This window comes from Cherax quadricarinatus, chromosome 3, assembly GCF_038502225.1.
Source record: "Cherax quadricarinatus isolate ZL_2023a chromosome 3, ASM3850222v1, whole genome shotgun sequence".
Lineage (NCBI taxonomy): Eukaryota > Metazoa > Arthropoda > Malacostraca > Decapoda > Parastacidae > Cherax > Cherax quadricarinatus.
In genome coordinates this window covers 54,476,063-54,499,146 of record NC_091294.1, presented here as the reverse complement: position 1 = coordinate 54,499,146, position 23,084 = coordinate 54,476,063, and the positions used below count along the sequence as shown (strand labels likewise).

The window sequence follows — 23,084 nt, the reverse complement described above, 5'->3', positions numbered from 1 at the left end:
TCAGATGGTGAGTCTAATGTGTGTTCACGAATGCACTGATATGATTTATACAATTATTACAATACTGCATAACAGTAAATCTTCTATTTTTTTGTGTGACTAAAAAATCAAAATGAAATTCATTTGTAATGCCTGGAAATGTAACTAATAAACAGAGGACATGTTATTTTAGTGACAGGTATGGCTGCATTGTTTATTCTGGACCCTATTTTGAAATTGGAATATTTTGAACTGTGTGAAATTGGCCACCTCTGATCACTTTATTGGGTAGTTGAAATAGCTGACTGGGCAGTTTCTTGTGCTCAATTGATAAAATAGAAGTGATATTAGCAAAACAGCTAAGAATTTGTTGACTGGAATAATGTAATTGCCTGAAATAGGAGTCAAATTGGGCAAAATTGCCGATGCGTCAATATCGCTGACGCAGCAAAATTTCATCAAATTTCATACATTTTTGTTTTATTACCTTAAGAAAAAGATTCCCTACAATTTCATAAGAAAAAATATTTTTTTTTTTTGAAAATTCTTGGACCCTGTGAACAATATGTTAAAAAAAAGAACACAAATGCAACTAATGTGCCCAATAAGTGATCAAAGAACCTAATTTCCGCAGACGCAAGTGCCTTGAATCAGCATTAATCGCTGTTTCTAACACAATTAAACAAAACAAAGGAAGCTTCATCATCTACTAATGATGTATAAAGCTGCAGTATGACCTCTGGACTTCTGTTGCTTACACTTCTTGATATAAATCCCAATAATCTATTTGCCTTATTACGTACGCTTAGGCATTGCTGTCTTGGTTTAAGGTTGCTGCTTACGGGCATAAACAAGGGAGGTATTAATAAAGTACTGGGGGTGTCGAACCAGGTAAGAACCAGGAATAATGGATTTAAGTTGGATAAATTTAGATTTAGAAAGGACATAGGTAAGTACTGGTTTTCTAACAGAGTTGTAGATGCGTGGAACAGTCTTCCCAGTGGGGTGATAGAGGCTAGGACCTTGGGTAGCTTTAAGAAGAGACTGGACAAATATATGAGTGGGAGGGGCTGGTTTTGATTGGTGTCATTGGGTACGGGAGTTATTTCTAGGGAAGCTTTAGGTAGTAGTTGTTTTGATAAGGACCTGCCTCGCATGGGCCAGTAGGCCTTCTGCAGTGTTCCTCCATTCTTATGTTCTTATGTTCTTATCTCTGAGGTCTTAGTGACAATCCTCCTGAAAACAGTAAACCCTGCTATTACATAGTCTCTGCTGCTAATACTACACAAGCTCATTACAGAAGAGGAACGCTGAAACAGACCTTCTGAAATCCAACCGTCAATATTTGTCTAACTTATTCTTATGCCACCCAAGTAATAGATTTTATAACCTTTTACTCATGTGCAAGTTCATTGTTCTACCATATTGTATTACCACTACTACTACAACTAATATTACTACTACTACCACCACTAGTATTACACCTCACTCTAAGCCTATATATACTATCTGTGTCCATGTATTGTTTGTAACAGGTTGATAAAGCTCCTGGAGAGCAAAATGTTGCCAGAATAATATGTCACATTAGTTGCATTTGTGTCCTTTTTCTTAGCATATTGTCAGCAATTCTATCAATATTAATACACCCTGTGGACAAGTTTCAGATCGGGGGTCTGGGCCCTGAAAGGGTTAAATAGCATTAAATAAACACTGCATGCATACACAATACAATATATGAAGATACAAATGTGTATAGCATCAAAAAGAGTATTTTCTAAGTATTGTTTACTTGTATATAAACTGTTCAAGTGTGAGCAATACTAAGCAAAATATTAACCCTCAAACCAGGCACAATGTACATACAGGAGGGCCCCGCTGTACAGTGTTTTGCTAATGCAGCAGTTTTCAATTATACTTATTCCTCATTCTGACTTCCTACAAAAAATATATTCATCACTCACTACAAATTAAGGATGGAAATATTTAAGGCAAGTAATGTGTGTACTGCATATGCATTTTTTTTAGGCCTAGTTCTATTGCTCACTTAATATACAATAGTATAAATATGTTATAAGGCTTTTATATGCATTTGAAATTAAAAAAAAAAAAAAAAAAAAAAAAAGGCTACATTTCACTTTAAAGTGGTAACCCAGAACCTAAGCTGGTGTTTAAGTGGGACCTGCCTGTGTACATCCATGTGGGCAACTAGGTATGCTATAACCCCAGTATAACCTTTCAACATTATTCACATATGAATACTAAACCTGTGGGGGTCATACAAAGCAATGATGATGATTGCAACATTCCTTTCACTGAATTTGACCTGGAACCTGCACTAATTTAGGGCAAATTCACACTCCCTAGCAACGAAGGTATCATGTAAAACATATCCATATTGGTTTGTACTAGGAAATCCTTAACTGAACTATACAATATGAGCTATACAGCTGGGAAGGCTCCCTAATCTTAGACCAATAGTCTCATTCTCAATCCAAAATCTAATCAACAAAATGATCTTAGATCATCTCATAAATTCTCAAACAATTTGTCTGTTTCCCTGCTTCATGGTTGACCCTCAATACTACATTTGACACAGATAGCCAATCTATAGCTGTAGATCTACAGCTTTGAAGCCAGGGTTCAAGCCGTAGATCTACGCCATGAGCTCAGTTCACTCAGATAACCTGTGAGCAGTAAATTTGGGCCTAGATATGGTACAGTACACCTAGTTCTATTGCTAACTTTATATATGATAGTGTAAACATATTTTCAGGCATTTATATGCATTTAACCCTTTGAGGGTTGAGACCCCTGATTTCAAACTTGCTCTCAGGGTTGAAGAATTTTCAAAAATAAAAATGATTTTTTCTTATGAAATGACAGAGTATCTTTTTCTAAAGGTAATGAAACCAAAAGTGAGAAATTTGATGGAAAACTTACGGAATTACGTTCTTGAAAAGTTAGCGTTCTCGATGATGTTTATGAATCAATGATTTTGTTCCATTTTGGGCCAATTCCATTGTTCCAGTTGAGTAATCTCATAGCTATTTCACTAGCAGTCCTTTCATTGTATTGAGCGAGCAGTGGCAGCTCGTAATGCCAGTAATACCTATACTATCATATGGCACCAAACTTCTATTTTTAATCGTTTTTTAATATCATTTCAACAAAAAAAAATAAAAAATTCGCTTATAAATACTACATTGAAAAAACATACAACAGATTTTTCCTGTAATATATCTGTCAGTTGCAAATTACTTTAGAGTAAGGTTGATGAAGTCATACATCTGGCAGTGAGCATCTGGGGGAACTGCAGCTCTGCAGCTCCTATGGATGAGCCGCCACTGCGAGTGAGTACAAGAAACCACCAATATATCTATTTCAACTACCCAATAAAGTGATCAGAGATTGGTTATTTGGCCAATTTCACACAAAATTAAAAAATTGCCAATTTAAAAACAAGGTCAATAATAAACAATATAGACATTCCTGTCTCCAGGCCCCTCTTATATTACACTTGCTTTCCATTTTGAATTTTTTTTTCACAAAATATAGATTTATTGTTATGGAGACTACTGTATTATTGTAATAACTGTATAATGTCAGAGCATTCCTAAATGTGTGTTAGACTGCCAGTTGGACATATATGGGACAAGCGACGCATTTGTGTACTCTGGAATATCTGCAAAAATCGAACATTTCTGCTAATTTGAACTCAATTTCAAGATACTGTCAGTCCATAAACCAATCAAAATCATCTCTATTTCTATATCTTCCATTCTATCAAATGAGACCAAGAAACAGAGAATACAACCATAAAAATCTGACAAAAATACACTGCAAATTTGTTGTTTTAAACCAAAAACACGGTCACAGTTTTTTTCCCATTGTGCACTGCGTGCTGCAGGACTTTTTTTTATATGGTCCACACTTACTGCACAGACCCATTCTCTCATATCTAGGCAAAAATTTACTGCTCACAGATTATCTGAGTGAATTGAGCTCATGGCATAGAACTACAGGACCAATCCTGGCTTCAAAGCAGTAGAACTATGGGACCGACCCCGAAAAGGTTCAAAGTGAAAAAAGAGAGATTAATTTTATGGTGATTTTCACTTTACAGTAGTAGCCTGGACTCTAATCTGCCATGTAAGTAGGGCTCTCATGTACTGGTATTAACATTTGTATGGATGTGTAGCATGGGTTTTAAATGTTGCAATGAGAAAGCTGAAGGTAGTGATGTTTTTGAGGGCATGGAGTTACCAAGAGTATTATTATTAAGAGGGCTGTGGAGACACTGTTGAGGTAGTTTGGACATTTAGAGTGGCTCTTTTTGCACTGCAACTCATTTTTGTAATTTCATAATCTCAATGTAATCTTGCAAGGAAATAAAAATTGATTAATTGAGGATGGAGAAAAATTGTTTAACTAGGAAGGCATATAAATCTGCAGTGGAGGGAAGAAGGGGAAGGGGTTATACTAGAAAAGGTTTTAGGGAGGGGGTAGGAGTAAAGGAAGGTTCTGAGTGCTAGCCGCTTGCACATCCAACAGGTTGGTATGAAAGTATTAGACAGGAGTGGAGACAATTGTTTTTTATTATCAGATGTGCTGTTGGAATATGAGCATTAACCCTTTGAGGGTTTCGGCCATACTAGTACGGCTTACGACCCAGGGCTTTGGACGTACTAGTACGCCTAAATTCTAGCGCCCTCAAATCTAGTGGGAGAAAGCTGGTAGGCCTACATATGAAAGAATGGGTCTATTTGGTCAGTTTGCACAGTATAAAAAAAATCCTGCAGCACACAGTGCATAATGAGAAACAAAAACTTTGACCATTTTTTTGGAATAAAACAGCGACTTTGCACTGTATTTTCGTATGGTATTTATTGTTGTATTCTAGTTTTCTTGGTCTCATTTTATAGAATGGAAGACATATTACAGAAATTGAGATGATTTTGACTGGTTTTACAATGAAAAGTACCTTGAAATTGAGCTCAAAGTAGCAGAAATGTTCGATATTTACCAAAGTTCAAAAGTAAACAAATCATGCCAAGCGTCCAATACACATCAACTGGTGAGTCTAATATTCTTTCGCAAGTGCGCCAATATTATTTATACCATTTTTTACACTAATGCAGTAGTCTGCATAACAGTAAATCTTCTATTTTTTGTGAGAATAAAAATTCAAAGTGGAAAGCAAAAGAATGTAAGAGGGGCCTTGAGACGTGACTAATGAATAGAGGAAATGTCATTTTAGTGCCAGGAATGTCTTTCTTGTTTATTCTGGACCCTATTTGGAAATTGGCATCTTTTGAAATTTGTGTGAAATTGGCAAAATTGCTAAATTCTGACCACTGTACTGGATAGTTGAAATTGATAAATGGGTGGTTTCTTGCACTCACTCGATAGAAAAAATGGAGTTCTAGCAAAATATTCATGTTTTTTGTCGACTAGTACAGTGGAATTGGCCGAAAATGGGGCTCAAAGTGGGCAAAATCACTGATGCGTAAACATCGCCGAGACCGCTAACTTCGCGAGAGCATGATTCCGTAAGTTTTCCATCAAATTTCAAACTTTTGGTGTCATTATGATCGGGAAAAGATTCTCTATCTTTTCATAAGAGATTTTTTTTTTTTTTTTTAATTTGGCCAGCCCTGAAAACGAGTCTCGGAGAGGGCCTGTCGACCCTTAAAGGGTTAATATACAGTAGTACCTCGAGTTACAAACTTAATTCATTCCAGAAGGCTGTTCAAGTGTCGATAACAAATGAATTTGTTCCCATAAGGAATAATGTAAATTAGATTAGTCCATTTCAGACCCCCAAAAATACACTTACATAATTGTTCAAGTTGGGAGGTGTTTGAAACTTGAGGTACCACTGTATAAAATAAATAACTGAATAAATAAATAAATCCTAGGTAGTAGGTTGGTAGACAGCAACCACCCAGGGAGGTACTACTGTCCTCCCAAGTGAGTGTGAAATGGAAACTGTGACCCAAATTGGGTCGCAACCAGAGTTTTGGAACGAATTATGGTCATGACCAGAGGTTCCACTGTATGTCTTGCTACTTCTAATTATACTTAGGTCACACTATATATGCATGTACACATATATATACATATATATACACACCCTTCTCCATGGGAAAGTGGAACAGAATTCTTCCTCCATAAGCCATGTGTGTCGCAAGAGGTGACTAAAATGCCGGGAGCAAGGGGCTAGTAACCCCTTCTCCTGTATATATTACTAAATGTAAAAGGAGAAACTTTCATTTTTCCTCTTGCGCCTCCCTACCTCGGTGGGATACAGCCGGTATGTTGAAAGTAATATACACACCCATCTGGGTTTTCTTCTGTTTTCTTAAATAGTTCTTGTTCTTTTTAATTTTCTATTATCTCCATTGGGAAGTGGAAAAGAATTCTTCATCCCTAAGCCATACGTGTCACAGGTGTCTAAAATGTTAGAAACATGGTGCTAGTAACCCTTTCTCCTGTATAAATTACTAAATTTAAAAAGAAAAACTTTCAGTATAGGTCACCTGCCTCTGTGGGATATGGCCGGTGTGGTAAAAAAAATAAAAATGAATGAATGAATAAAATGAAATAAAATAAATATATATATATATATAAATATGCACACATATACATGTATAAAAACTTACTACAGTATAACAGGTGTGTCTAATATGCACCACTTTATCAGCCATAAGGGCTAATGCTATTGGTGCAATGAACGTCTGGCAATCTTGAGGTGAAAAAAGATCAATGATATCGGCCAGCTGCATTGCTAACTCCAGTCTAAAACGCCAGTTGTTTTCGTTGTCAGTACGCAAGAATTCATCCATGCGTGGCAGGTAATCTCTCCTATTTTGTGGTCGAAGAAGACGAAGAAAATGAGCAAGATGTTTCAGCACACCAATGCGAACTTCATCAAGATCCTTGATAAATCCATTGAATACAGGTACAAGGTCACTCTGGGCTATTTCTTCTCCCAGAATCACTGCAAGCTCATGTATACTGAAGGCTAAGGTTCTTCGTACTTTCCACTGAAAAAAAGAAAGAAAAACAATTAAAATTAATAGCAATCATATTAGTGGTGATAATGAAAATACAGTGGAACCTCGGTTGTTGAATGGACTAGTTGTTGAACAAACCGGCTCAAAAACCAATCTGTTCGTTTTGGTTTTCATACGTGGTCTTGGATGTCAAATGACAAGGCTCAGATCATGTGATCACCAGAGTCCACAGCATGGCTCTCACTCAGTATAGCAGCTAATGCACATGCTATAAACATCTCTTGAGCTCTTGCTGTGCATTTAGTGATATTTCCTTGTTATTTTGCAGTTTTGGTGGATTTTTTTTTATTGTGAGATAAACCATCATGGTCCAAAGAAGGATAAAGAGATGAAAGCAAAAAGAAAAGTTGTAAAAAATTATACTGAGTTTAAAAAGGAAGCTATTCGAACGTAAGAAGACAGGCTCTGTGTGGTTGATACAGCAAAACTTTTTGGTAAATCTAAGTCTACCATTAGCATGATACAGGGCCAATGGGAAAAAATTAAAGCAGCTGACCCTACAAAAGGCATGAAAGTCATATCAAGGCAAAGGCCACAAATTACTGAAGAAGTTGAAAGACTCTGTTTATTTGGATAAATAAAAAACAGTTACATGGTGATAGTGTTTCAGAGGCCATTATTTGTGAGAAAGCGAGGCAGGTGCATGATGATTGAGTACAAAAAACTGCCCATTTACCTATTTCATCTACACAAAAAAGGTGATCAGAAATTAATAATTTGGTCAATTTCACACAAAATTCAATAAGGACAATTTTAAAATTGGGGCCAGAATAAACAATGCAGACATTCTTGGCACCAAAATAACATTTTCTCTGATCATTAGTCATGTCTCCAGCCCCTCTTATATTACGCTTGCTTTTCATTCTGAATTTTTATTCACACAAAAATAAATGATTTACTGTTATTCAGGCTACTGCATAATTGTAATAATTGTAAAAATAATATCAGCTCATTCATGAATGCATATTAGACCTACCAGTTGACGTGTATTGGACGTGTGACTTAATTTGTTTACTCTTGAACATCATCAAATATCTAACATTTCTGCTACTTTGAGCACAATTTCAAGCTACTTTTAGTCTGTAAACCACTCAAAATTACATCTATTTCTGTAATACATCTTTCATTCTATCAAATGAGTCCAAGAAAACGAGAATACAGCCATAAATACTATACATAAATACACCGCAAAGTCACGGTTTTAAACCAAAAACATGGTCACAGTTCCTTATTTCCCATTATGCACTGCTTGCTGCAGGATTTTTTTTATATGGCACACAATGACCATGCAGAATCATTCTCTCATATGTAGGCCTACCAGCTTTCTCCCACAAGATTTGAAGCAGCTAGAATTTTGATGTTGTATTATGGGACTGACACTGGCTTCAAAGCCGTAATTTTACAGGACCCACACTGAAGGGGTTAAAGCCTTTTGCAGTTTGTATATACAGTGGACCCCCGGTTAACGATATTTTTTTCATTCCAGAAGTATGTTCAGGTGCCAGTACTGACCGAATTTGTTCCCATAAGGAATATTGTGAAGTAGATTAGTCCATTTCAGACCCCCAAACATACACGTACAAACGCACTTACATAAATACACTTACATAATTGGTCGCATTCGGAGGTGATCGTTATGCAGGGGTTCACTGTATTTTCAAAAGTATTTTTTATCAAACTTGATTCTATTATATTCCTCTAGACCAAACTGGTAAAATTCTTGAACAAAGATTAGAATAATATAAATAGAGCATTAGAAGTGGACAAGATTCTAATGGTCTGTTTATTCATGCGAGAGATTTTAACCATCCAATCGATTTTCAAAAGGCTGATAAAGTTGTATCTAGCAAGTATGTGGTCAAGAGGAATATAACAGAATCAACCCTCTGACTAATGCTTTTACTAACTCCACACCTTCTAACTCGCACAATATGAATTCTCTGTATAATATTTACACCACACATTGCCCTTAGACACGACACCTCCACTGCCTCCAGCCTCCTCCTCGCTGCAGCATTTACAACCCAAGCTTCACACCCATATGAGAGTGTTGGTACCACCATACTCTCACACATTCCTTTCTTTGCCTCCATGGATAATGTTTTTTGTCTCATAGATACCTCAATGCACCGCTCACCTTTTTTCCTTCATCAATTCTATGACTAACCTCATCCTTCATAAACCCATCTACAAACAACTCAGACCCCAAATATCTGAACATATTCACTTCTTCCATACTCCCTCCCTCCAATGTGATATCCAATTTTTCCTTATCTAAATCATATGATACCCTCATCACCTTACTCTTATCTATGTTCACTTTCAACTTTCTACCTTAACACACCCTCCCAAACTCGTCCACTAACCTTCGCAATTTTTCTTTAGAATCTCCCAAAAGCACAGTATCATCAGCAAAAAGTAACTGTCTCAACTCCCATTTTGAATTTGATTCCCCATAATTTAATCCCAACCCTCTCCCCAACACCATAGCATTTATTTCTTTTACGACCCCATCTATAAATAGTATGTTAATCATGGTGACATTACACATCCCTAAAACCTACTTTTACTGGGAAGTAATCTCCCTCTCCCCTACACACCCTAACCTGAGCCTCATTATTCTCGTAAAAGCTCTTTATAGCATTTAGTAACTTACTTCCTATTCCATACACTTGCAACATCTGCCACATTGCTCCCCTATCCACTCTATCATGTCTTTTCTAAATCCATAAATGCAATGAAAACTTCCCTACCTTTATCTAAATACTCTTCATATATGTGACTCAATGTAAACACTTGATCTACACATCCCCTACCCATTCTAAAGCCTCCTTGTTCATCTGCAATCCTCCTCTCTGTCTTACCTTTAATTCTTTCAATAACACTACCATACACTTCACCAGGTATACTCAGTAAACTTATTTCCCTATAATTTTTACAACCACTTTTGTCCCCCTTCCCTTTATATAAAGGAACTATACATGTTCTCTGCCACTTCCTAGGTACCTTCCCCTCTTTCATACATTTATTAAACAAAAATACCAACCACTCTGACACTATATCTTCCCCTGCTTTTAACCCTTTCAGGGTTCAGACCTCCAATCTGAGACTTGTCCACAGGGTCCAAGAAATAGGTAAACGGGCAGTTTCGTGTACTCACTTGATAGAGTAAAAGGAGTTCTAGCTAAATAGCTATGAGTTTCGCTGACTCGAAGAAATTGGCCCAAAATAGAGCTTAAAGTGGGTGAAATTGCTGATGCATAAATATCGTTGAGACCACTAACTTTGTGAGAGCACAATTCCGTAAGTTTTTCCATCACATTTCATGCTTTTGGTTTCATTACCTACAGAAAAAGATTCTCTATCATTTCATAAGAATTTTTTTTTTTTTAATTCTTCGACCCAGGGAGCGAATTTGCAGGCAAGGGTCTCGACCCTCAAAAGATTAATACAGTGGACCCCCGCATAACGATCACCTCCGAATGTGACCAATTATGTAAGTGTATTTATGTAAGTGCGTTTGTACGTGTATGTTTGGGGGTCTGAAATGGACTAATCTACTTCACAATATTCCTTATGGGAACAAATTCGGTCAGTACTGGCACCTGAACATACTTCTGGAGTGAAAAAATATCGTTAACCGGGGGTCCACTGTATTAAATAGGAAATCAATCTTTCTTTCAACACACTGGCTGTATCCCACCGAGGCGGGGTGGCCCAAAAGGAAAAACGAAAGTTTCTCCTTTTACATTTAGTAATTTATACAGGAGAGGGGGTTACTAGCCCCTTGCTCCTGGCATTTTAGTCGCCTCTTACAACACGCATGGCTTACGGAGGAAGAATTCTGTTCCACTTCCCCATGGATGTAAGAAAAAATAAACAAGAATAAGAGCTAGTAAGAAAATAGAAGAAAAACCCAGAGGGGTGTGTATATATTATATGCTTGTACATGTATATGTAGTGTGACCTAAGTGTAAGTATAAGTAGCAAGACATACCTGAAACCTTGCATATTCATGAGACAGAAAAATGGACACCAAGAATCCTACCATCATGTAAAACAATTACAGGCTTTTGTTTTACACTCACTTGGCAGGACGGTAGTACCTCCCTGGGCAGTTGCTATCTACCAACCTACTACCTAGTAAATAGGAAATATGTATTTAAAAAAAAAAAGAGGATAATAAGAATACAAGATCAGATATAGGGCGTGACAACAGCAGTTTGTTGGGCTATGTATTAGTAAATAAAAGTTTGATGGGTAGACTTCTGGCTGTGTATATTTTTAGAAGGCAACAGATATATCAATAATTATTGATATATCTGTTGTAAAAGAAGGAAATTAACAGTGAATATAGGAAAGAGTAAGGTGATGATGATAAAAAAAATTAGGTAATGGAAGACTGGATATCAGATTGGAGGGGGAGAATATGGAGGAGGTGAATGTATTCAGATATTTGGGAGTGGACGTGTCAGCAGATGGGTCTATGAAAGATGAGGTGAATCACAGAATGATGAGTGGAAAAAGGTGAGTGGTGCATTGAGGAGTCTGTGGAGACATAGAACTTTATCTATAAAAGCAAAGAGGGGAATGTATGAGAGTATAGTTATACCAATGCTCTTGCTGGGTGTGAAACATGGGTGGTAAATGTTGCAACAAGAAGGCTGGAGGCAGTGGAGATGTCATGTCTGAGGGCAATGTGTGGTGTGAATATAATGCAGAGAATTTATAGTCTGGAAATTAGGAGGTGCAGAATTACCAAAACTATTATCCAGAGGGATGAGGAGGGGTTGTTGAGGTGGTTCGGACATGTAGTGAGGCTGGAACAAAATAGAATGACTTTGAGAGTGTATAAATCTGTAGTGGCAGGGTATGGGTCAGCCTAGGAAAGGTTGGAGGGAGGGGGTAAAGGAGGTTTTTGTGTGCGAGGGGCTTTGATTTCCAGCAAGCATGCCTAAGTATGTTAGATAGGAGCGAATGGAGACAAACTGTTTTTAGAACTTGACGGGCTGTTGGAGTGTTAGCAAGGTAACATTTATGAAGGGAGTTAGGGAAACCGGCAGGCCAGACTTGAGTCCTGGTGATGGGAAGTACAGTGCTGGCACTGAAGGAGGGATGTTAGCACTGCAGTTTTATAACTGTAGTGTAAGCATGCCTCTGGCAAGACTGTGATGGAGTGAATGATGATGAAAGTTTTTCTTTTTTGGGCCACCCTGCCTTGGTGGGAGAAGGCCGATGTGTTAATAAAAAAAAATAAATATTGATATATCTGTGAGAGTAAGAGGTAGATGGGGTAAATGGAGAATGTCACTGGTAGGTAACAGAGAAAGGAGAGTTTATAAATTAAAGGAGACAGTTAGGATAAGTTATAAGCAACTTCTGGGAGAAAAGGCAGGTTAGAGTGTTGATAATGAGGATAGGGTAAGAGAAGGTGTGGGGTATACGGCATATGCTGTCAGTGGCCCTGAAACCCAACAGAAGAAGAAGAAGGTGTGGGGTAGCTTTAAAAAATGTGGTGTTAGAGTGTTTAGCACAAGTTTGTGGGTACAGGAGGCTGGGTGCTAGAGGAAAGAGATTGAAGGAATGAGGTAAAGATGATGATAAGGGAGAAAAAGTTGGCATATGAAAAGTTTTCACAGCGTAGAAGTGATATACGAAGAGAGGAGTATATGGAGAGCAAAAGGGAGGTTAAAAAAGTGGTGAGGGAGTACAGAAGGAGAGCTAATGAGTGGATGGGAGAGATTTTATCAACAAATTTTGCTGAGAATAAGAACACATTTTGGGGAAAGCCTAGAAACTAATGGATTTAACAGTAAAGACGAAATGAGGGAAGGCATTAGATTGGGAGGGACTGGGAAGATGGAAGAAATTTGAGGACTTGTTGAATGTTGTAGAAAAGAGGGAGGCAGTGATTTCTTGCATTAGACAGGGTCTTAAAATACCTTTTGAGAGTGAGCAAGAGCCAGATGTGAGTGTAGGGGAGGCACATGAGGTAATTGGTAGAATGAAAGGGAAGGGGGAGGGGGTGAAGCAGCTGGGATATATGGGATTAAGACAGAAATGTTAAAAGCAGGTAGTGCTATAGTCTTGGAGTGGCTGCTACACGTGTTCAATATATACGCATGAAAAGAGGGAAGACACCTAGGGATTAGGAGAGAGCATATTTTTGATACACCTTTGAAGAGGTTTCGAGAGTTTCACTACTCTCGGAGCCCGGCCATGGGCCAGGCTCGTCTGGTGCTTGGCTGGTCAACCAGACTGTTGCTGCTGGAGGCCTGCTGCCTCACATATCCATCACAGCCTGGTTGATTTGTGTTTCTGATATCTTATGGTAAGATGTTGAATAGTCCCCACTGCACCCCCTGCTCCTCACTGGGTTTATTTTACACTTCCACCCATATCTCTCACTCCAGTATGTTGTTATGGCAGTGTGCAGATTTGGGACCAGGCCCTCGAGTATTTCCCAGGTATATAAAGGTCTGCCATCACAAATCCAGCAATCAGACATCCGGTTCCATCAGTTATTCGGCACTAATATCGGCAAGCATAATTTCAAATTTCCAGGGTCGCCACACCAATCTGCTGGTACTGTTTGGTGGCGCTACTTGCTACATAAGTCATTACAATTTCTTTTTCTCCATGGTTACAACAAATAAAAGAAATGTTTTTTGTTGTGTAAAGCACATACACAGTAGTGTCCATAAAAGATAAGGTAGCTCTAAAGTTACTGTTAGCTGCCATGAGCTCAGTCTTGTAAGGCAGGGCAATATGCTTTATTATTACTCTAATATCAACACTACGGCTTATTTGTCTATTACAATTGATCTCGTATGACATAATAAACAATATAAGTAACATAATAAAATGTTAAATACTCCAGAATTAATAATATTTGGCATAATACCGAGTGGTTCGACTGAGGTATGAAGAAGATATGGGATACAAGTACCATTCTCCTATCCCTGTCTTGGGGGCTTATATTAGAGAAAACGGAGTATAGCACAGGGCTGTGATATACACTCGTACTGCACCATTAAATTGAAACAAAAAAGCTATTTTCTCTACATAGACTATCATACACAGCAGTATATGTGTAGAGAACCTAGGATAACCCAAACAAGTCAAAGTGGCTTATTTCTAGTACCTGGCTTGGGCTTGCCATGTATGATTTTTGGTAAATATTCGATTCCCAGCCAGGGTAGAAAGGGGAGAAACATTGGGCGTGTTTCTTTACATCTGTTGTCTATGTATGTTCACCTTTCAGTAAATGGGTACCTGGGTGTTAGGGGACTGGTGTGAGTCTTATCCTGGGACACTGACCTAATTTGCTTGAAATGCATAGCATAACAAGGGGCTTTCTATATAGTAGTATGATACTGATGTCAGCTAGGCCTGTATACCTTGTACATGTACTTGTAGTAAATAAAGATATTATTATTATTATTATAATTATTTTTTCTCTCTCAGCTGTTTGTTGGGTTATCTTATTGAAACTTGGGCAATGTATGATAGAAAGATGCTTCTTAACATACACCAAAAATTAAAGAAATTGGACCATAAATAGTGGAGTTCACTTCTCAGCCATTAGCCACCCCTTAGCGGTATATTTTCGTATGATTTTTATGGTTGCATTCTCATATTTTTGGTCTCATTGGATAGAATGAAAGATACATATATTACAGAAATAGATATGATTTTGATTGCTTTCACGATGAAAAGTACCTTGAAATTGAGCTCAAAGTAGTGGAAATGTTCGATTCTTTGGCAGTGTTCAAGAGTAAACAAATGATGTCACCATCTAATATGTGTCCGCCTGCCAGTCCAAATTCCAATACGCAGTCACGAATGGGATGACATTATTTATACAATTATTACAATAATGCAGTAGTCTGCATAACAGTAAATCTTCTATTTTTTTGTGTGAATAAAAATTCCAAATGGTAAGCAAGCTATGACTAATGAACAGAGAAAACGTTATTTTAGTGCCAGGAATGTCTGCATTGTTTATTCTGGACCCTATTTTGAAATTGGCATCTGTTGAAATTTGTGTGTGAAATTGGCCAAATTGCCAATTTCTGACCACTTTAGTAGCTCAAATAGGTGAATGGGTAATTTCTTGTACTCAGTCGACAGAATAGAAGTACGTTTATTCAGGTATACAAATACAGTTACATAGATTATCATACACAGAAGCATACAGTGGTACCCCGAGTTTTGAATTGCTCCCAACTTGAACAATTATGTAAGTTTATTATTGTAAGTGTTTTTGTATGTGTATTTTTGGGGGTCTGAAATGGACTAACTTAATTTACATTTATTTCTTATGGGAACAAATTCGTCCAGTATCGGCACTTGAACAACCTTCTGGGATGAAATAAGTATATACAGTGAACCCTCGACCAACGATATTAATTCGTTCCTGTGATCTCATAGTTAGTCGAAATTATCGTTAGTCGAGTTAATTTTCCCCATAAGAAATAATGGAAATCAAATTAATCCGTTCCTGACACCCCAAAGTATTGAAAAAAAAACTTTTACCACATGAAATATTAATTTTAATACACACAAACTGAAGAAGACATGTACAATTGCATAACACTTACCTTTATTGAAGATCTGGTGATGATTGATGGGATGGGAGGGGAGTGTGTGGATGGTGTTAGTGTTTAGAAGGGGAATCCCCTTCCATTAGGACTTGAGGTGTCAAGTCCTTTTCTGGAGTTACTTCCCTTCTTCTTTTAATGCCACTAGGACCAGCTTGAGAGTCACTGGACCTCTGTCGCACAACATATCTGTCCATAGAGCTCTGTACCTCCTGTTCCTTTAAGATTTGTCTAAAATGGGCCATAACATTGTCATTGTAATAGTCACCAGCACGGCTTGCAATAGCTGTGTTAGGGTGATTTTCATCCATAAAGGTTTGCAGTTCAACCCACTTTGCACACATTTCCTTAATCTTTGAAGTAAGCACAATGGATTCCACAACTGGCATAGGCATTTCAGGGTTAGCCCCAAACCCTTCAAAATCTTTCTTAATTTCCATACTAATTCTCACCCTTTTTATCACAGGGTTGGCACTAAAAGCTTTCTTGGGGCCCATGGTGACTTATTTTGCAGGTGCAATCATTAAAAACGCTGTGATAATATGAAATGTTTCGATTGTATGTTTGGATGCGACCGCGGTGGCTGGCTTGTAAACACTGGCACCCACGGGACAAGTGAGGCACGCTCAGGCCACACGTGGACGCATCTCGAACGGAACGAATCACGTTGGTCGAGTTTTTTAGCGCTAGTCGAGGCAAAATTGTTACGTTAAAATGTATCGCTAGTCGGATTTAACGTTATACGATGCCATCGTTGGTCGAGGGTACACTGTATAAAGAACCGAGGATAACCCAAAACAGTCAGACAGTGACTTATTTCCAGTACCTGGCTTGGGTTTGCCATACATGATTTTTGGTAAATATTTTTGTTTAAGTTGTTTGTTGGGCTATCTTACTGAAATTTGGGCAATGTATGATGGAAAGATGCTTCTTAATGTGTACCAAAAATTAAAAAATATCAAACAAAATATAAGGGAGTTCACTTCTCAGCCATTAGCCGCCTCTTTGCGGTATATTTTTGCATGGTTTTTAAGGCTGTATTCTCATTTCTTTTGTCTCAGCTGATAGAATGGAAGATATATTACAGAAATAGACATGATTTTGATTGGTTTCATGACAAAAAGTACCTTGAAATTGAGCTCAAAGTAGCAGAAATGTCTAATTTTTGCCAATGTTCAATGAACTTTCTTGTGTGAGTCAAGTTGGTTAACCCCTTGACTGTCGCAACACCCAATCCTGAGGTGTCTCCTGGTGTCGCAAAAAAAAAAAAAAAAAAAAAAAAAAAAAAAATTATGAAATGATATAGAATCTTTTCCCGATTGAAATGACACCAAAAAAACGAAATTTGATGGAAAACTGACAGAATTATGCTCTCGTGAAGTTAGCGACCTCGGCGATATTTACAAATCGGCGATTTCGCCCACTTTGAGCCCTATTTTCAGCTAATTCCATTGTTCCAGTTGACCAAACTCATAGCTATTTCTTTAGAACTCCATTTTTTCTATCGATTGAGTACAAGAAACTGCCGATTTACCGATTTCAACTACCTAATAATGTGGTCAGAAATTTGCAATTTGGCCAATTTCACGAAAATTAAAAAATATGACAATTTCAAAATAAGGTCCAGAATGAACAATGCAGACATTCCTGGCTCTAAAATAACATTTTCTTTGTTCATCAGTCATGTCTCCAGGCCCCTCTGATATTACTCTTGCTTTCTATTTTGAATTTTTATTCAAACAAAAAATAGAAGACTTACTATTATGCAGACTACTGCAATACTGTAATAATTGTATAAATAACATCAACCCATTCATGACTGCATATTAGAATGGCTAGTTGGACATTTATTGGACAATGACATCATTTGTCTACTTTTGAACATAGGCAAAAATCAAACATTTCCCCTACTTTGAGCTCCATTTCCAGGTTCTTTTTATAGAAAAATCAATCAAAATCACCTCTATTTCTATAATATGTTTTCCATTCTATCAAATGAGACCAAGAAAATGAGAGTATATATATGTCAAACACTGTACCTCGTGAGACGTATATATACGGCCGCGACAGTCAAAGGGTTAATTTTATTAAGTGTATTCTAACCTAACCATTCTGTAATCCGGCACATTACAGGTAGCAATGATGCTGGATTTGTGATGGCAGACCTGTATTATCATGTATCTATCTATCTATCTCTCTCTCTCTCTATATCTATCTATATCTATCTATCTCTGTCTCTCTCTATATCTCTCTATCTCACTCTATATCTCTCTATCTCTCTCTCTCTCTCTCCTCTGCTCCAATGAGTACATGTTCAAGACTTGAAAGCATTCCCAGTAATTTAGGTGCTTTACTGGCTCAATGTGAGTCGTAAACATTCTCTGTATTTGTTCCAGCTCTGATATTTCTCCTGTTTTAAATGGGGACATCAGCACTGAGCAATATTCTAAATGAGGGAGCACTAGCGAATTGAAGTGTCACTATCGGCATTATTTCCCTTATTTTAAAAGTTCTCATTACCCACCCCATCATCTTCCTGGCTGTTGTGATCTTTGTCTTGTTTATTTTAACAAGTCAGCCATCTCCCACTGAGGCAGGGTGACCCAAAAAGAAAGAAAATCCCAAAAAGAAAATAGTACTTTCATCATCATTCAACACTTTCACCTCACTCACACATAATCACTGTTTTAGCACAGGTGCTCAGAATACAGTGGACCCCCGGTTAACGATATTTTTTCACTCCAGAAGTATGTTCAGGTGCCAGTACTGACCGAATTTGTTCCCATAAGAAATATTGTGAAGTAGATTAGTCCATTTCAGACCCCCAAACATACATGTACAAACGCACTTACATAAATACACTTACATAATTGGTTGCATTCGGAGGTAATCGTTATGCGGGGGTCCACTGTACAACAGTTTAGAAGTATATACGTATAAAGATACACAACATATCCCTCCAAACTGCCAATATCCTAAACCCCTCCTTTAAAGTGCAGGCACTGTACTTCCCATTTCCAGGACTCAAGTTCGGCTATGTAAAATAACCAGTTTCCCTGAACCCCTTCAATAAATATTACCCTGCTCACACTCCAACAGCTCGTCAGGTCCCAAATACCATTCGTCTCCATTCACTCCTATCTAACACGCTCACACACACTTGCTGGAAGTCCAAGACCCTCATCCACAAAAACCTCCTTTACCCCCTCCCTCCAACCCTTTCGAGGACAAGCCCTACCCCGCCCTCCTTTCCCTACAGATTTATACGCTCTCCATGTCATTCTACTTTGATCCATTCTCTCTAAATGACCAAACCACCTCAACAACTCCTCTTCAGCCCTATGACTAATACTTTTATTAACTCCACACCTTCAACTAATTTCCACACTCCGAATTTTCTGCATAATATTTACACCACACATTGCCCTTAGACAGAACATCTACACTGCCTCCAACCGCCTCCTCGCTGCAGCATTTACAAACCAAGCTTCACACCCATATAAGAGTGTTGGTACTACTATACTTTCATTCATTCCCTTCTTTGCCTCCATAGATAACGTTTTTTGTCTCCACATATATCTCAATGCACCACTCGCCTTTTTTTCCTTCATCAATTTTATGATTAACCTCATCCTTCATAAATCCATCCACCGAAACGTCAACTCCCAAATATCTGAAAACATTCATTTCTTCCATACTCCTCCTCCCCAATTTGATATCCAGTTTTTCTTTATCTAAATCATTTGATACCCTCATCACCTTACTCTTTTCTATGCTCTCTTTCAACTTTCTACCTTTACACACACTCCCAAACTCATCCACTAACCTTTGCAATTTTTCTTTAGAATCTCCCATAAGCACAGTATCATCAGCAAAAAGTAACTGTTAATTCCCATTTTGAATTTGATTCCCCATAATTTAATCCCACCCCTCTCCCGAACACCCTAGCATTTACTTCTTTTACAACCCCATCTATAAATATATTAAACCACCATGGTGACATTACACATCCCTGTCTAAGACCTACTTTTACCGGGAAGTAGTCTCCCACTCTTTTACACACCCTAACCTGAGCCTCACTATCCTCATAAAAACTCTACAGCATTTAGTAACTTACCACCTATTCCATATACTTGCAACATCTGCCACATTGCTCCCCTATCCACTCTATCATATGCCTTTTCTAAATCCATAAATGCAATAAAAACTTCCCTACCTTTATCTAAATACTGTTCACATATATGCTTCAATGTAAACACTTGATCTACACATCCCCTACCCACTCTGAAACCTCCTTGCTCATCCGCAATCCTACATTCTGTCTTACCTCTAATTCTTTCAATTATAACCCTACCATACACTTTTCCTGGTATATTCAATAAACTTATTCCTCTATAATTTTTACAATCTCTTTTGTCCCCTTTACCTTTATATAAAGGGACTATACATGCTCTCTGCCAATCCCTAGGTACCTTCCCCTCTTTCATACATTTATTAAACAAAAGTACCAACCACTCCAACACTATATCCCCCCCTGCTTTTAACATTTCTGTCATGATCCCATCAGTTCCAGCTGCTTTACCAACCCTTTCATTCTACGTAATGCCTCACGTACCTCCCCCACACTTACATTCTGCTCTTCACTCCTAAAAGATGGTATACCTCCCTGACCAGTGCATGAAATTACCACCTCCCTTTCTTCCTCAACATTTAAAAGTTCCTCAAAATATTCTCGCCATCTACCTAATACCTCCCTCTCCTCATCTACTAACTCCCCTACTCCGTTTTTAACTGACAAATCCATACTTTCCCTATTCTTTCTTAACTTGTTTAACTCCAAAATTTTTTCTTATTTTCATTAAAATTTCTTGACAGTGCCTCTCCCACTCTATCATCTGCTCTCCTTTTGCACTCTCTCACCACTCTCTTCACCTTTCTTTTACTGTCCATATACTCTGCTTTTCTTATAACACTTCTGCTTTGTAAAAACCTCTCATAAGCTAACTTTTTCTCTTTTATCACACCCTTTACTTCATCATTCCACCAATCACTCCTCTTTCCACCTGCCCCCACCCTCCTATAACCACAAACTTCTGCCCCATATTCTAATACTGCATTTTTAAAACTATTCCAACTCACTTCAACCCCCCCAACTACACATCTTTGCACTAGCCCACCTTTCTGCCAACAGTCGCTTATATCTCCCCCGAACTTCCTCCTCCCTTAGTTTATACACTTTCACCTCCCTCTTACTTGTTGTTGCCACCTTCCTCTTTTCCCATCTACCTCTTACTCTAACTGTAGCTACAACTAAATAATGATCCGATATATCAGTTGCCCCTCTATAAACATGTACATCCTGGAGCCTACCCATCAACCTTTTATCCACCAATACATAATCTAACAAACTACTTTCATTACATGCTACATCATACCTTGTATATTTATTTATCCTCTTTTTCATAAAATATGTATTACTTATTACCAAATCTCTTTCTACACATAGCTCAATTAAAGGCTCCCCATTTACATTTACCCCTGGCACCCCAAATTTACCTACTACTCCCTCCATAACATTTTTACCCACTTTAGCATTGAAATCCCCAATCACCATTACTCTCACACTTGATTCAAAACTCCCCACACATTCACTCAACATTTCCCAAAATCTCTCTCTCTCCTCTACACTTCTTTCTTCTCCAGGTGCATACACGCTTACTATAACCCACTTTTCACATCCAATCTTTATTTTACTCCACATAATCCTTGAGTTAATACATTTATACTCCCTCTTTTCCTGCCATAGCTTATCCTTCAACATTATTGCTACTCCTTCTTTAGCTCTAACTCTATTTGAAACCCCTGACCTAATCCCATTTATTCCTCTCCATTGAAACTCTCCCACCCCCTTCAGCTTCGTTTCACTTGAAGCCAGGACATCCAGCTTCTTCTCATTCATAACATCCACAATCATCTCTTTGTTATCATTTGCACAACATCCACGCACATTCAGACTTCCCACTTTGACAATTTTCTTCTTCTTATTCTTTTTAGTAATCTTTACAGGAAAAGGGGTTACTAGCCCATTGTTCCCGGCATTTTAGTTGACTTTTACAACACGCATGGCTTACGGAGGAAAGATTCTTATTCCACTTCCCCATGGATATAAAAGGAAAAGTAATAAGACCAAGAACTATTAAGATAAAATCAAAGAAAACTCAGATGAGTGTGTATAAATAAACATGTACATGTATGTGTAGTGTGACCTAAGTGTAAGTAGAAGTAGCAAGACATACCTGTAATCTTGCATATTTATGAGACAGACAAAAGACACCAGCAATCCTACCATCATGTAAAACAATTACAGGCTTTTGTTTTACATTCACTTGGCAGGACGGTAGTACCTCCCTGGATGGTTGCTGTCTACCAACCTACTACCTACTTACCTTAAAATATTTGTAGTCTTAATGTAGAGTGAGAGATAAGTAAACAAGATGAGTACAAGAGTATAGGAGAGTAGAAAGTTTGCTGAGTTTTGTAAACAAACCAATTGTTGTTGTTGTTGTTGTTAGCAGTCTGGACAAAATGGTTTATGTTCACTCCGTCAAGCCAACTGGAAAAACATCTCATATTTATGTTATTATTATCATTATTAACATGGCATCTTCAAGACTAATAACACACTCTTAGTGATTTTAATGTGTTCCTACACACCAGCACAGGCACAAGTTGTGGAGTTTAAAGTAGTTAAGTTCAGTGAGAAAATGTAGCATTAAGAGTGTAGCGATTAAGCGATAGAAAAAGGACAAAACGAAATAAACTCCTGACGTGTGAAGGAGGAACCACTGTCCTCCCCCACCACCACACAGGTAATGACAGAGTGTATATCAGGTTTTTATGTTATTTATATTGTTTATTATGTCATATTAGATGAACTGTGATAGATAAATAAGTCGCAGAGTTGATAATAGCATCATATTGAAGTACAGTAGGGCCCCACTTATACGGCAGGTTAGGTGCCAGGCTACTACCATAAAGCGGAAATCACCATAATAAATGCATAGAAGTTTGTGGTTCCAGGAAAGTGGGTGCGGGAGGGAAGAGGAGCGATTGGTGGAATGATGATGTAAAGAGAGTAGTAAGGGAGAAAAAGTTAGCATATGAGAAGTTTTTACAAAGTAGAAGTGATGCAAGGAGGGAAGAGTATATGGAGAAAAAGAGAGAGGTTAAGAGAGTGGTGAAGCAATGTAAAAAGAGAGCAAATGAGAGAGTGGGTGAGATGTTATCAACAAATTTTGTTGAAAATAAGAAAAAGTTTTGGAGTGAGATTAACAAGTTAAGAAAGCCTAGAGAACAAATGGATTTGTCAGTTAAAAATAGGAGAGGAGAGTTAGAGGTATTGGGAAGATGGAGGGAATATTTTGAG

At 37.8% G+C, this 23,084-nt stretch overlaps 1 protein-coding gene across 4 annotated transcripts in view; it reads right to left on the bottom strand.

Annotated features, from left to right (window-relative positions):
- Window positions 1-23,084, bottom strand: part of LOC128705977 (Protein phosphatase PP2A regulatory subunit A) — a 649,426-nt gene that overhangs the window by 3,281 nt on the left and 623,061 nt on the right. For all 4 annotated transcript variants that reach the window (XM_053801054.2, XM_053801049.2, XM_053801060.2 and 1 more), the window contains one exon: window positions 6,642-7,025. In XM_053801054.2, the coding sequence (XP_053657029.1) occupies window positions 6,642-7,025 (384 nt within the window). The remainder of the gene's footprint in view (window positions 1-6,641; window positions 7,026-23,084) is intronic.